Source organism: Phyllostomus hastatus, unplaced genomic scaffold (genome assembly GCF_019186645.2).
Source record: "Phyllostomus hastatus isolate PE091 unplaced genomic scaffold, TTU_PhHast_1.1 phas_scaffold_129, whole genome shotgun sequence".
NCBI lineage: Eukaryota > Metazoa > Chordata > Mammalia > Chiroptera > Phyllostomidae > Phyllostomus > Phyllostomus hastatus.
In genome coordinates, this window is record NW_025334009.1 from 30,703,263 (window position 1) to 30,717,307 (window position 14,045).

Sequence of the window (14,045 nt, forward strand, 5' to 3'; positions counted from 1 at the left end):
TGAGGTTATTTTGCTATATTTTAATGGGACTCATTCCAACGTGGCATGGCAGCTCAAATGATAAGGATAATCAGATCACACAGAAGATGCCAATTTCTGGTCCATCTGCACAATCGGATGTATCCTGTTTCTTTTTTCTCTTCTGGTCAGTTCTCGCATCTCTGTCATCAGCGTCGAGGGTGCAACTTTCTCTTATTACCAAGTACAGGTGGATTCTCATGTTGGTGTCTGCCTCTCTTACCTCACACACACCTCTAAGCAAAGGAAGCAACGGTTCTGGGTCTGTATCCAACATCTAAGGTTCCTGCTCTCATCCCAGACTCTGAAGAAGGGAGAGGAACTGGGAGGAGAGAGAGCAAGGCAGGGAGCTAAGGCGCAGGGTAGACTGGTGATATGCCCCAGACCTCACAGTGAGCCCTGTGGCATCAGGGTTGGATGTGTCCCTTACTTCCCACCCCTGGGGGCCTTACTGCTTCTCATCCATCTCCGTGGCGGTGGGGATGGGGGTGCCCTGGGAAGGAGATGAACTGTGAGTTGGGCATGACCAAGACTAAACGATCTAGTTGTCTGGGAAAGATTCGTAAGTGTGGCTAGTAAAAATCTTCCGCTTGAGAAAGCAGCAGGTGTCAGGATGAAGAATCCTATTTCAAATCCGCCTTGACTCCCTTCACTTTTAATCTATTGATGGGCCATCAGCAAATCTCAAGCAGCAGGATAATCTCATCAGTTTCAAGTTGAGATCATTAATAAGCACAAACCTCCTGAAGATGGGGAGGGGCGTTGATGACTGAGCCCTAGTCCTCTTAAGGTTCTGAACTTTGCCCTTAAGGGACTCAAAATTCAGTTAGGTTTTCTTGTACTTAGGAAAAAAGTTAATAAACTTAAAAAAAAATCCTGAGTAAGGGAGACAACAGAGAGGTCACAAAGCAGAAAGTGATTTTTTTTTTTTTTAATGCTCAGGAACAAACAAACACGGTGAGTGCGCAGGGGGGCTGGGCACAGCAGAGCCAGCCAGTCTGGGAGGCGGTGGGGGCAGAAAAGCTCTGCTGTGGGCCTCAGGCACAAGCACCAGGCCAGCAAAGGCTCTGCATGGTCAAGGGCGGTGTGGGTAGTACGAGGGCAGGGGTCAGGGGCAGCCAGGCCCTGGGCTGGGGAGGGCTCACCCTCCAGACAGTGGGGGCCAATCCATGCTCCTTACCCCGGAGGAAGAGGAGCAGAGTGGAGGAACAGCCCCTCCTTGGCACTAACAGCAAGCCAGACACTGGAGAGTTGAGGGTCGCTCGTGTCAACCCCACACATTTTCTCCAGCATAGGGAGGACAGAGGGAGCTCCCTGGAGAGGGCAGGACCCTTGCAGGACCTAGTCCCTGCACTCAGCCGGAAGGAGTGCCATCGGCTGCCTACAGAAGCACCTCCTCCTCTGCCATGTGCTTCCAGAGCAGCCGTTGCAGCTCTCACAGGCCTTCGCTGTAATTATACCCACAAATGTCTGTGCTCCCCAGTGGACCGTAAGTTCCATGAGGCAGAGAGACACCCAAAGATCTGATTAAATAAATGGATGATGGAAGGAGGAAGGGAGAGAGAGGGGGCTGGGGGGGAGTGAACAAACGACTAAAGGACCAAGTGGCAACCGCACATAGGGCCACTGTTCTGCACAGCCCCGGGGACGCCATTCACACTGCGCTCAACATGGATGGCACCTGTAGCAGCACAAGCGGCAAGGGCAGGACAGGGAGGCGGCTGGTCAGAGGGGGGAGCTGGCCTGCTGGCCCCAGCCTGGGAAAGCAGCCTGAACTTGTGTCCATCCATCTTCCTGCTTTGGCTGGAGGAGTCTTGGGGAAAGAAGGCCAGAGGAGGCCAGAACGCAGCCAACACGTCCAGTCCTTCCTCACCACACAAGCTGAGATGCGCCTAACTCCCCTAGAACACCAGCAGGACTGAGGAGAAAGACATGCGTCCCACAGACCCACTCTCCTTCCTTAGACACCTGCTGGTGCCTCTTGTCTGAGGATGCCACCAAGTGCCCCAGCCGGGACTGTGTGTGTCATCCCGTGTCCCCCACCACTGCCATCAGCACAAGGGCATGACCAGCAGGTCCTGAGAGCCATTTAAGTACCAGCAGGATTGCACAGCATTCCTATTGCAAGGAAACCCCTCATCCCGGGTTCACGGCACCCCCGTCTCCCACGGTCCTACCCTCTGCCAGGCTAACTCTGACAGCCAGCCTGTATTCCATGGCCCAGGGGACAGAAGTCATTCTGCTGCCAGGAGCGGGGGCTCTCTCACGGGCTGGAGGTGTTCTCTCCTGAGTGGCTCCTCGAGGGCTTCCCACTCACACCAGGCCCTTAGCATCTTTGAAGGCCTGATGCTTCTCCTCATCGCCAGGCTCCCAGCTGGATACTCCTTTTTGGAATCCAGCTGTCCTCACCCACTCGCCATGCACAGGAAATAAGAGAAGGCCACATCCCTCCAGCCCCCTTTCCTGGCTCCTTTCCAGTGGACTCAGCTCATATAGGCAAGCCCAGCTGCTCTAGAAAGCTCTGTCAAGCTCAGCTAGCCCAAGTCTCCTGTGTGCAGAAGGTGAGAGTACCTCCTAGGTCACACGGGAGGGAGAGCCAGGGTGGGGTAAGGGCCAGAGCTCAGGGTCTCCCTCAGGAGGGGAGGCTGCAGTGGTAATTCCCCAGTCCCACCTGACTCAGAGGTGTGCATGTCCCCTGCCGAACTCAGGGACCCTGAAAGCATTTGTAAAATATGAAGAAACCCACTGATGACACACCTGAGTAGGAAGAGGCTTTTCAGAGCCGAGGGCTCCCTGCTGGGAGGGGCCAGAATGGCCTGTAACCAATCTCACTGATGGCAGAACCTCACATTCCTCATGGCCATGTCCTAAGGGCCCACAAACCCTGCCCCCAACCAACGAGCCCTGTTTTCCCACCAGCTCACCCAACTCAGCCCCAAGCCTGACCAGACAGTGGCAAACATCACCCTCTCTCAGCGAGGGTCCCCAGCTCTGGGCTTCCCCATTTCAAGGTCATCTTACCATATTTCACAATGACAGGTTAGTGACTGGGAACAGGTGATGTGGGTTTCAGCCCCAGAAGTGATAACAACTCACAATGGGACTCTGGGCAAGCCTTCCCCTTTCCAGAGAGGCTCGGATGCCCCACCTAAACACGCCAGGGAGGTAGAGGCTCCGTCTCTGAGGCCTAGGCTCTCATTTCTGTGATTTCAGGAGTGAAGGCGACTTGCAGTACTCAGCAGGGCCCTCAGTCCATCAGGGATACTGAGAGCCCTGAGTTTTCACTCAAACTCACCAGAGACATTCTCCGCATGAAAGCCCTGGCCCTTCACTACAACACGTTCAGACTTGGAATAAACAAATGTTTGTTGAGAACCTACCAGGGTCCAGGCCCTGTGAGAAGCACTAGGGAACCGTGAAGGAGTAAGAGGACTGCCCTCAAGTAACCATTTCACAGAAACAGAAACTGAAACTCTGAGAGGCCTCAAAATCTGCTCTTGGAATTGCAACTAGGAACTCAGCTCCTAGGCGGTCTGATCCCTGCAGAGTTCTCCAGGTCTCCAGGCCCAGTAAGGCTAGCACTGGGCTATGGAGACCCCAAAATACCTTTGGGTCCTTGGGCGGGGATGGGGGTGGAGGTGGGGGAGTGAGCTCTTAAACTGGAATCTATTAAGATCAGAAACTCAGAGTCCAGGACACAGGTCTGGCCAGCTGAGCTGGTCCTGTTCTGAAATGCCCCATTCCCATGATAGGGTCTGACACCCTTCTGATGCTCTTCTCTTTACCATCCATCCCAGAGAGTGGGCAGCAGCAGCCAGGAGACTGCCATGTGCCCCCTCACAACCCACATGTGCACACACCACAGTTACTACTCCCTGAGCCCACCAGGTGCTCCCAAGGTTGCCTGAGTCTTGGCCCCTTGTACAGAGAGGACCAAGCCAGGTGAACTGAACTGGTCTGCAGAGCTGGAGCTGAAAGTCCTGCCCCCAAGGACTGCCTTCTGCCTGAGTCCAGCTGGGCAGGGCCTGCCACACCAGGGTGAGAGGCCTCTGGAGGGATGTTTTGAGAATCACTCCTTCCTACAGGTGTCACAGGGGTCCATGCTCTTCAATCTGGTCTTCCCACCTCGGGACCAACCTGGGTTTCAAAGATGCTTTCCTAGGGAAGGCTGCTAGCAGCAGGGAAGCCGGTCCTCTCCCCTTCTCCGGTGCCCCTGGCCGACAGCCACGGTGACCTCCCCTCCCCCAGGAAGGGCGGTGAGCTGGGAGGTGGGGGTGGGAAGAATCCGCTGCCAGCGCTCTCGTGAGGGGTGCAGGGAAGCTAGGCAGGGCGTGTCGCCTGGTCCTTTCTCTGTCCAGCGCCAGGCTTCACCGTGGCCTCTTGGTGCGCGAGGCACCTCTACATCATCCCCCAAATCTGCTTCACATTGGGGAATCCTTGCTGTCTGTCATCGCCCCGATCCCGGACCCCGAAAGAAACTAACACATGCTGGTGAAGGGCAGCGAGTCTAGAACCTTCTGTGTACAGGGAAGTAGCCAGGGGACATAAGCCACGACAAGCAGGTGCCCCCACAGCCCGGACTCGCCCCTTCGAAAGGAAGCAGGTATCGGCCTTACCCCCAGGCCCTTTGCCCCAGCCTGGACGACCGAAATTACGCGTGGTTGCTGTCAGGGTCCTCAGGGAACCCCTTCGGTGCACTGGGGTGGGGGACGGCAGATGCCAGACCCATCTCGTTCCCCTTAGAGGGGCGTCTGTCCTCCCCCAAACCCCGCAACCTGCCCGGTCGCCCGCAGCCAGTGCCGCAATGCGAGCAAGCCAGCGAGCCCGACGCCTTCACGCTTCGGCCGGCACAGCCGGGCGAGCCGCCGCCCTCCGGCCTCCGGTCGCGCCGCACCTGCACCTGCACCCGCACCCCTAGACCCCACCCCAGATCCCACTGTCTCCCCGACCTCTGGTCCCAGCGCTTTCTCCGTCTCCATCCTTGGCCCCTCCCCTGCTCGGCCCCGCCCGAGCCGGCCCCGACCTCCACCTGCCCATCCCTCCCCTGTACCCGGGCTGGAGGGGCCTTTCCGAGCCTGGGCCGTGGGTCCCAAAGGGGTGGATAATTTGGCGGCGGGGGTCGACTCGGCGCCAAGCCAAGGGAATAAGTGGGGTACTTACCGCTCTGCTCCCCCAAGAACACCAACTTGAATTTTCTCAGCGGGTTCCCAAAATCTCCCCCTGCGGACATGGTGCTGGCAGTCGGGGCCGGGAGAGGCGGAGGAGGAGAAGCGAAGGAGCAGGGAGGGGAGAAGCGGAGGGCGAGGGGAGGCGGCCGGCGGTGCGGGAGCCGGAGGGGGAAGGGCTGGCTGCGCGCGTCCCTGCCTCCCCAGCTGCGTCCCGGCCCCGGCCTGCGGCTGCGTGTCCGGCGCCGACGGCGAAGGAGGAGGAGGAAAAGAAGGAGGAGGATGGCTGGGCTGGGCTTCGGCGGGCGGCGCTCGCTGCAGCGCGAGGGGGGCGCTCTGGATGCCCGAGGCGCGGCGCGGACAGTGAGGCGCGAGCGGAGCGCAGGGACACGCGCGGGGCCGAGGGGCGCTCTCCCGAGCCGCGCGCGACTCGGCCCCCCTCCCGTCTCACTCCTCAGCCGGCGCCTGCGCTCTGCGCGCTCCCCAGCCTCTGATGTCATGCGGGGCCCGCGGCGCTGCGGGGCTGGGGGGCGTCGGTCCGCCCACCCGGAGCCTCCACCCGGGCGGGAGAGAACCGCCTTGCTCTGCCTTGGATAGACCCCTGAATCAGGCGGTCTCTCGTTTCCCCTCTACATGTCTCTTCACCTCTCTACCCCTCTTTGGAATTCAGAAAAAGCACACGAAATTGTCAGGGGACATTTGTTTCTGGTCTTTGAATCTAAATGCCAGTCCCTTCCTCCACCTCGAGCGATACTGATGCGCAGTGCTGCCACCCGACAGGGCGGAAAGGCAAGGAGGTGGGGTGAGACAGGGTGTGGTGGACTCTGTGTGTGCAGAGGGCTCTACTGTCAGTCACCCTGTGTGGTCTTTGGCCATTCCTCCCCTCTCTAGGTTCAGATCCTTCCTTTGGGAGCCTCTGTGGGGCCATGGATGTCCCCGCAGACCTGGCTCATGAGAGAGGAGGCACCAGTAATGGGTGCACGTACCACATACCAACGACTCCTACAGATCATTTTATCCTAAATCAGCTGCTCCATGGGAGAGAAAGAGCAATGACGCCCTGGATGGCAGTATGGCCATCATTAGGACAGAGCCCTGGATTCCTTGATCTTGGGGCTGCTGGGCTGACACCACTCTTTGCACTTATAACTAGTTGTATCTGGACAATGAGCTCCCAGAGCACAGGGCTGCAACCTCCCATTTGCCTCTGTATTTACCTGATCCATTAAGGCACACAATAGTGGTGAGCTGATGAAAACAAGGAACAGATGTCAAGCGGTAGAAACAATCCCAGGCATTATGATTAATCGAGGTCTCACAAAACTGCTTCTTCCCGTCCTACCACGTGGTCTAGTTTTTTATTTAAAGGGCTGCTCATGTTCACGGCTGTATATTGTTCCGTTGTGTGAATATATCAAGTCTACTTGTCTATTCTAGAGGGACATTTCAGTTGTATCCAATGTTTGGTCATTACAGATACTGCTGTTATGAAAATTCTTGTACGTTTTTGGTGAATATATGTACTAAATATACGAAGTCTGTCCGGAAGAATGGTTTGTGTGACATCGATGTAACCTGGCAGGCCAGGAGAGTGGACTAGAATGCACACGTGTGAACAATGACCACTTCAATCTATTAGTCAGTGGGGGAGGTAGAAGCTGTTGAATGAGCATGTGTACCATGTGGCCATAGCATTCAAAATGACTGAGTGAGTAGAGCAATGAATCTGCATCCAATTTTGTATTAAACTTGAGCATTCCTCCATGGAAACTATTTGGATGATTCAGAACACTTTGGGGGGTAAGTGTTGAGTGCAGCACAAATAAAAGTGTGGCACAAATGCTTCAAAGATGGTCAAGAATCAGTTGAAAGTGATCCATGTTCTGGAAGGCCTGCAACAAGCTGGACACCTGAGAATGCTGAATGTATTCGGGCTGCAATCAACAAAGTTTGGTAACTCACAGTGCGAGAACTAGAAGGTCGGGTGATTCCCAAAACTACTGTGTCTGAGATTTTGACACAGGATCTTGGCACGAAACGTGTCATGGCAAAATACTATGGTTGCTTCTTACTGCCTCACAGGATCATGGCTGCTCTGCTATCAGAAGAAGCATCGGGCTGCAGTTGCTAATGACTTGATTCAAACCACTACCAGTGAACCAGATTTTCTCAAGAAGGTCATAACCAGAGATAAATGGTGGGCCTAGGCAGAGGTGTCAAACTCATTTTCACAGGGGGCCACATCAGCATCGTTGTTGCTTTCAAAGGGCCGAATGTAATTTTAGGACTATGAACGTGACTATTTCTTAACTGGGGGCTAGGAGGTCGGCACTGCTGCTGGGGAAAAAAAAAGGTGCTGGGCAGGATAAAACAAGGTGGAGGGCCAGTTTTGGCCCTCAGGCCTTGTTTTTGCCACCTGTGATTTAGGTCTATGATCCAGAAACAAAGACCCAGGTATCCCAATGGAAGTCACCTGGTTCTCCACACCTGAAGAAGGTGTGGCAAAGTTGCAGCAAGATCAAGATCATGTTAACTGTGTTTTTGATTTGGAAGGTGTTGTCCATCAAGAGTCCACCCTTTCGGGCCAAACAATTAGTAAGGAGTACTACCTCAATGTTCTTTGTCGGTTGAGAGATGTGATACACAATACAATGAAAACAGCCGCAGCTGTGGGCAACTGTGATTGGCAGCTTCATCACAACAAGGTGCCCGCTGATGCATCATGTCTCCTGCAGGGTTTTCTGGTGAAATATCAAATCAGCCAGGTGACTCAGCACCCCCTACAACCCAGTTTTGGTGCCCTGTAACTTCTGGCTTTTCCCAAAACTGACATTACCTTTGAAATGGAAGAGATTTCAGACCCTCAATGAGATTCAGGAAAATGCAATCGGGCAGCTGATGGTGATTCCAACAAAGGATTTTGCAGAGTGTTTTCCACAGTGGAAGAGACTCTGGGAGAATGGTGTGAGGTCCCATGGTGCCTCCTTTGAAGCGGACTGACACATTGTCCTATGTACAATGTTTCTTGTACCTTTAATAACTGTCTGTTTTTCATAATATGTGGCTGGATACTTTCTGAACACATCTTCATATATATATATATATATTTCTTCTGGATATATATGTAGAATTGCTAAATCATCAGTGTATATATTTTCAGATTTAGTAGCTATTCCCAAAGTAGTTGTGCCAAACACCAGCGATATATGCGAGTTTGAATGTTTCACATCCTTGCCCACATTTACTATTGTAAGTCTTTTAATTTTAGATATTCTGGTGGATTTGTAGTGATTTCTCACAGAAATTTTAATTTGCATATTTGAAACCTAGGACTTAGAGAATGTGTTATCTATCTCTAGAAGGACTTGCATTGTTTATGCCAGGCTCCAGGAAATTCTAGCAAACTGGAATTTTTTAAAATCCGATTTGAGAGACCAAGAGGAGTTGTGGTGAGACTGAAATCTCTGTGAGAGCCTGTCTGCTTGTCGCCCAAACCTACCGCACCACAGTTATTTGGGTTCTCATCTCAGCGTGAGTGCTAGACTCTGACTTTTCGCCCGGTTCCTTTGAGATAGACTGAACTACTGCTCAGGCTCTCGGCTCCCTTGTCCAGAATTACTCAGTGCCCCCAGGGCAGCACACTTCTAGATTCCCATTTTCTCCAAGATCTAGGCCAACTACTTGACTACTTTGTTCTCTTTCCAATATCCTCTAGTACAAATTTTTTAAAGCTGTGCCTAGTTTTTCTTGCTGTCCTAAATGAATTGCTTGTTCTTCCATCACAAGAGACACAGTGTTCTTTTTTTATTGCTTCTTGTTCCTTCTTCGTTTTACCATTATTCTCTCATATCTTTGAATATATTTGTTATATTTATTATACTTATTTTACACTCTTGATCTGCCTGTGCAGTGTGTTCAGATGGTTGTACATATTTTATGGTGGTTTTACTCCTCAGGTCTCTACTGATTTCGACCTGTAGTCTCATTTCCCTCGTAGTTATCAGCTGCCCAGTCTGATAATGTATAAGGGATACAACAAAGGTGTGTTTTTGTCCCTTCCGGTGATTAGGAAGGAAGGAATGGGGATGAGCCCCAGGATAGAGAGCCTCAGGTACTCCAGAATTGCCACTCAACAGAGAAATTTCTCTAGTCTGGGAGTTTTCTTTAAATTCTTTAGGAAAAAACCCCCAGCACTTAAAGAAGATACGATCTTTGGAATGAATGGTCAGCCACCACTCATGAGATCATGGGACGTCCGTGAATGGTCACCTGCTGTCCATGAGGATCTGAAGGAGAACGGGATAAAGAAGAGAACATGCCCGGGCATCTGGTCAGCCTGCATTTGTTTTTGGTGGAATCTCAGCTCAGCGTGGCTCTGATAGTACTCTGGCATTCCTGAGCAGCCAAGCTTTAGCTACTGATTTCTTCCTTCTGGGGGCAGAGGCCACCAGTCATCTTCCCTGGGATGTGTGGGAGAGAAGAGTGAACAGAACTTAAAATCTCTCCATTTCCCTTTCTTCCCACCTTGGTATCCGCCTCCGCCATATCAGTTTGCTACTAACCTGTCATTAGTTCACCCCAGCTTTAGTCTCCTCAGGGCTTAGTCATAGTCTTGTATCAGTTCCTCCATCTCATTTCTGTGATTTCTCTATCACTGTGTTTTCAGGGAGGCCGCCAGAATACAGAGCTGGTTCACTTTCTTGCCAGTGTTTCCCTTTCTCCTCCTTTCGCCCCTCATCATCATTATTAATGTTCTCTTCTTTCTCCTCCTCCTCTCCTTTCTCCTTTGCTTTTTCAACCCTGGGTTTGCTTGTAGTGTCCTTATTTTGCAATTACTCTGCAAGAAAGTCTTCAAAACTTATTTTCATTTCTATTCTCTTTCCTGTTGGTTTGTTTTGACATGTATTTTTTTGTGAATAGCCTTGATTCAACATTCTAGGTGTGAATCACTCGGATGAGAAACTGAGCTTCTCTTACTCAACTTCTTACTGAGGTCCATTGAAGTGGAGTTTCCAAGCTGTGTAACCTATAACAGGGGTGGGGAAAGTGATATTAAACTACTGTATGTGTAAAGTGACAGGTTATACTCAAGTGTTGGCTGCATGGCCAGAAAGCTAAGCAGTTGGGTGGATTGTTGGAAGATAGTGCCCACATAAAAATATCAGGCCAGTGATGAAGAAGGTCTGAGGGAGTCCAAATGTGGGCAAAATTTCTACCCCCTGGCCTGGAGCTGTACTCTTTGCTGGTGGTTCTTTAACAAAGAAAGGATTGGTTACTGAAAGAAGACAAGAAGTTTCAATAATTGGGAAGATTGTTAACAAAGGGCTCCATGTTTAATAAGATACCTTAAGACCCATAGTCTCTGTTGCAAGAATTTTCATATGGGTGAGGATAATTAGGATGTGAGCTCACAGACCTCCTTATTGTGCTCATGGCATCCTCTTGATGACTGACACGTGGAATGAGACCAGAAAAAAATCTTAGAAGACCACTCCCCATTCTATGGACGTCTGGGTTTCAGAGTTATCAGTAATTGGATACATTAGTAAGCTGGTTGGATGAGTAGGTGAATTAATAGAAAGGATAAAAGGATCCATGGCAGGTGTAATGGAATGATTTGTGAATGGGTGGCTTTGTGGGCGAGTAGACGGTCGTGAATATCTGGATGAGGGGATGTGTCTGTGGGTGTATGTGTACATGGGTGAGTAGCTGGATGTTGGAGCAAGTGAATGTAGAAACGTGGATAGACGTGTGATGGAAGGATGATGGGTGGAATGTCTGGAATGTCTGGATCAATGAATGGCTACATATATACATGGTGGGGCAAAAGTAGGTTTACAGTTACAGAGTTTATTTCTGTATTATTATTTATTAATTATTGTATTGTTTTTCACACGAACATCAGTAAACCTACTCTTTCCCCACTCTGTGTGTATGTAAGTTTGCATCATATGTGTGTGAATGGAGTAATGAAGAAGTAGGGAGGAGTATGTTTGATGGAGAGGAGGGTGTAATACATGGATGGATAGGTGGGGAGTGATGGATAATGAGCAAATGTGTAAGTGAGTGATGTCAATGGATGATGGTTAGATACAACAGGGTGAGCTTTGAAATCAGGTTTGTATTTGCATCCTTCCTCACACACTAGCTGTGTGACATTAGGTAAAATCTAATAATTTCTCTAATGTTTGGGGAAAATTTAAATATTTAAGAAAATAAGTCATAAGTTAGAGTGAAAATTTTAAGGGGGAAATCTTGTTGAAAATAAGTACTTATAAGAATATAAAAAATTTGCCCTGGCTGGTGTAGCTCAGTGCATTGAGCATGGGCCTGTGAACCAAAGCGTCACTGGTTCAATTCCCAGTCAGGGCACACGTCTGGGTTGCGGGCCAGGTCCCCAGTAGTGGGGTGTGAGAGGCAACCACACATTGATGTTTCATTCCCTCTCTTTCTCCCTTCCTTCCCCTCTCTCTAAAAATAAATAAATAAAATCTTTTAAAAAAGAATATAAAAAATTCAATTTGATGTAGTCCCATTTGTTTATTTATTTTATTTTATTTTTTTTGTTTCCCTTGCCTGGGGAAATGTATCCAATAAAAAATTTCCCTGGACAATGTTTGAGACTTTGCTGCCTATGTTTTCTTCTAGGATTTTTATGTTTTTGGGTTTAACATTTAAGTCTTTGATCCATTTTTAATTTATTCCTGAGTGTGGTGTAAGAAGGTGGTCTAGTTTCATTTCTCTGCATGTGTCTGTCCAATTTTCCCAACACCATTTATTAAATAAACTGTCTTTAGCCCATTGTGTTTTTGCTCCCTCTATCAAATATTAATTGACTATAAAGGTTTGGGTTTATTTCTGGGCTGTCTATTCTGTTCCATTTATCTGTGTGTCTGTTTTTATGCCAGTACCATGCTGTTTTGATTACTATGGCCTTGTAGTATAGTTTGATATTAGGTAACATGATTCCTCCAACTTCTTTCTTCTTTCTCAGGTTCGCTGTTGCTATGTGGGGCCTTTTGTGGTTCATATACATTTTTGAAATATTTGTTCTAGTTCTATGAAATATTTCACTGGAATCTTGATAGGTATTGCATTGAATCTATAGATTGCTTTGGGTAGTATGGACATTTTAATGTTATTAATTGTTCCTATCTGTGAATGTGGTATATGCTTCCATTTATTTGTATCTTTTTCAGTTTCTTTCTTCAATGTTTTATAATTTCCCAAGTACAGGTCTTTTACATTCCTGGTTAGGTTTATTCCTAGGTATTTTATTCTTTTTGAAGCAATTGTGAATGGAATTTTTCTTCATTTCCCTGTTATTTTATTATTGGCATATAAAAATGCAACTGATTTCTGGATATTAATTTTGTATCCTGCTACTTTGCTGAATTCATTTATCAATTCTAGTAGTTTCTTGGTGGAATCTTTGGGGTTCCCTAGTATGTCATCTGCAAATAAAGCCAGTTTTACTTCTTCCTTTCCAATTTGGATGCCTTTCATCTCTTCTTCTTGTCTGATTGCTGTGACTAGGTTGCCCCGTACTGTGCTGAATAAGAGAGGTGAAAGCAGACATCCCTGTCTCATTTCCAATCTTAAGGGGAACACTCATACTTTTTGCCCACCAAGTGTGATGTTGGCAGTGGGTTTGTCATACATAGCCTTATAAAAAGTTTTTGCACAATGGAGAAAATCATCAACAAACTAAAAAGGCAACCCACAGAATGGGAGAACACATTCACCAATATATCTTATAAGGCATTAATATCCAAAATTTATGAAGTACTTACCAACTCAACACCAAACAAACAGACCAATTAAAAAATGGGCAAAGGACCTGAATAGACACTTCTCCAAAGAGGACATACAGATGGCCCATAGACATATGAAAAGATGCTCAATGTCACCACTAATCATCAGAGAAACACATATTAAAACCACAGTGAGATACCATCTCATGCCTGTCAGAATGGCTCTCATCAGCAAATCAACAAACAGCAAGTGCTGGAGAGAATGTGGAGAAAGGGGAACCCCTTTGCACTGTTGGTAGGAATGCGGATTGGTGCAGCCACTGTGGAAAGCAGTATGGAGATACCTCAAAAATTAAAAATGGATCTGCCTTTTGACCCAGTGATCCCACTTCTGGGAATATATCCAAAGGATCCAAAACACTAATTCGAAAGAACATAAGCACCATTATGTTTATTGCAGCATTATTTACAAATGTGAAGATATGGAAGCAGCTCAAGTGTCCATCAACAGATGAGTGGATAAAACAACTATGGGACATTTACATAATGGAATTCTACTCAGCCATAAAAAAGAAGAAAATTTTACCCTTTGCAACAGTGTGGATGGGCCTGGAGAACATTATGCTAAGTGAAATAAGCCAACCAGAGAAGGACAAATACCATATGATTTCATTCATACGTGGAATCTAATGAACAAACTGAACTAACAAGCAAAACAGAGACAGGCTCAGAGATGGAAAACAGATGACAGCTAGTGGGAGGGGAGGGGAGGTGGTGGAGGGATGGAGCAAAAAGGAAAAAGGACTCATGGACATGGACAACAGTGGGGTGATTGCTGGGGGAGGAGGTATAAGGGGACTAAATTATAATGAAAAATACAATAAAGATTAAATTTTAAAATGTGAAAAAGAAAAAAGATTCAAGAGACAAATATTATGAGCTGAGAAGGATAAAGGTCTTATATGAAGTTAAATTTCTGTAAATCAAAATGAAGATTTCAGGAGTGGAGAAGCTATGGTTAAGATTTTGAGATATTCAACTGTGAAATAATATTAATACAAAACATTTTACAAATTACAGTTACAAACTAAAATATAACTACTATGTG

General features: G+C 48.3%; 1 protein-coding gene across 1 annotated transcript in view; it reads right to left on the minus strand.

Annotated features, from left to right (window-relative positions):
- Positions 1-5,581, minus strand: part of RAB6B (RAB6B, member RAS oncogene family) — a 49,807-nt gene extending 44,226 nt beyond the window's left edge. Inside the window, exon 1 of the mRNA XM_045857223.1 lies at positions 5,179-5,581. Within this exon, the coding sequence (XP_045713179.1) occupies positions 5,179-5,248 (70 nt within the window). The 5' untranslated portion in view covers positions 5,249-5,581. The remainder of the gene's footprint in view (positions 1-5,178) is intronic.
- Between the last annotated feature and the right edge of the window lie 8,464 nt (positions 5,582-14,045).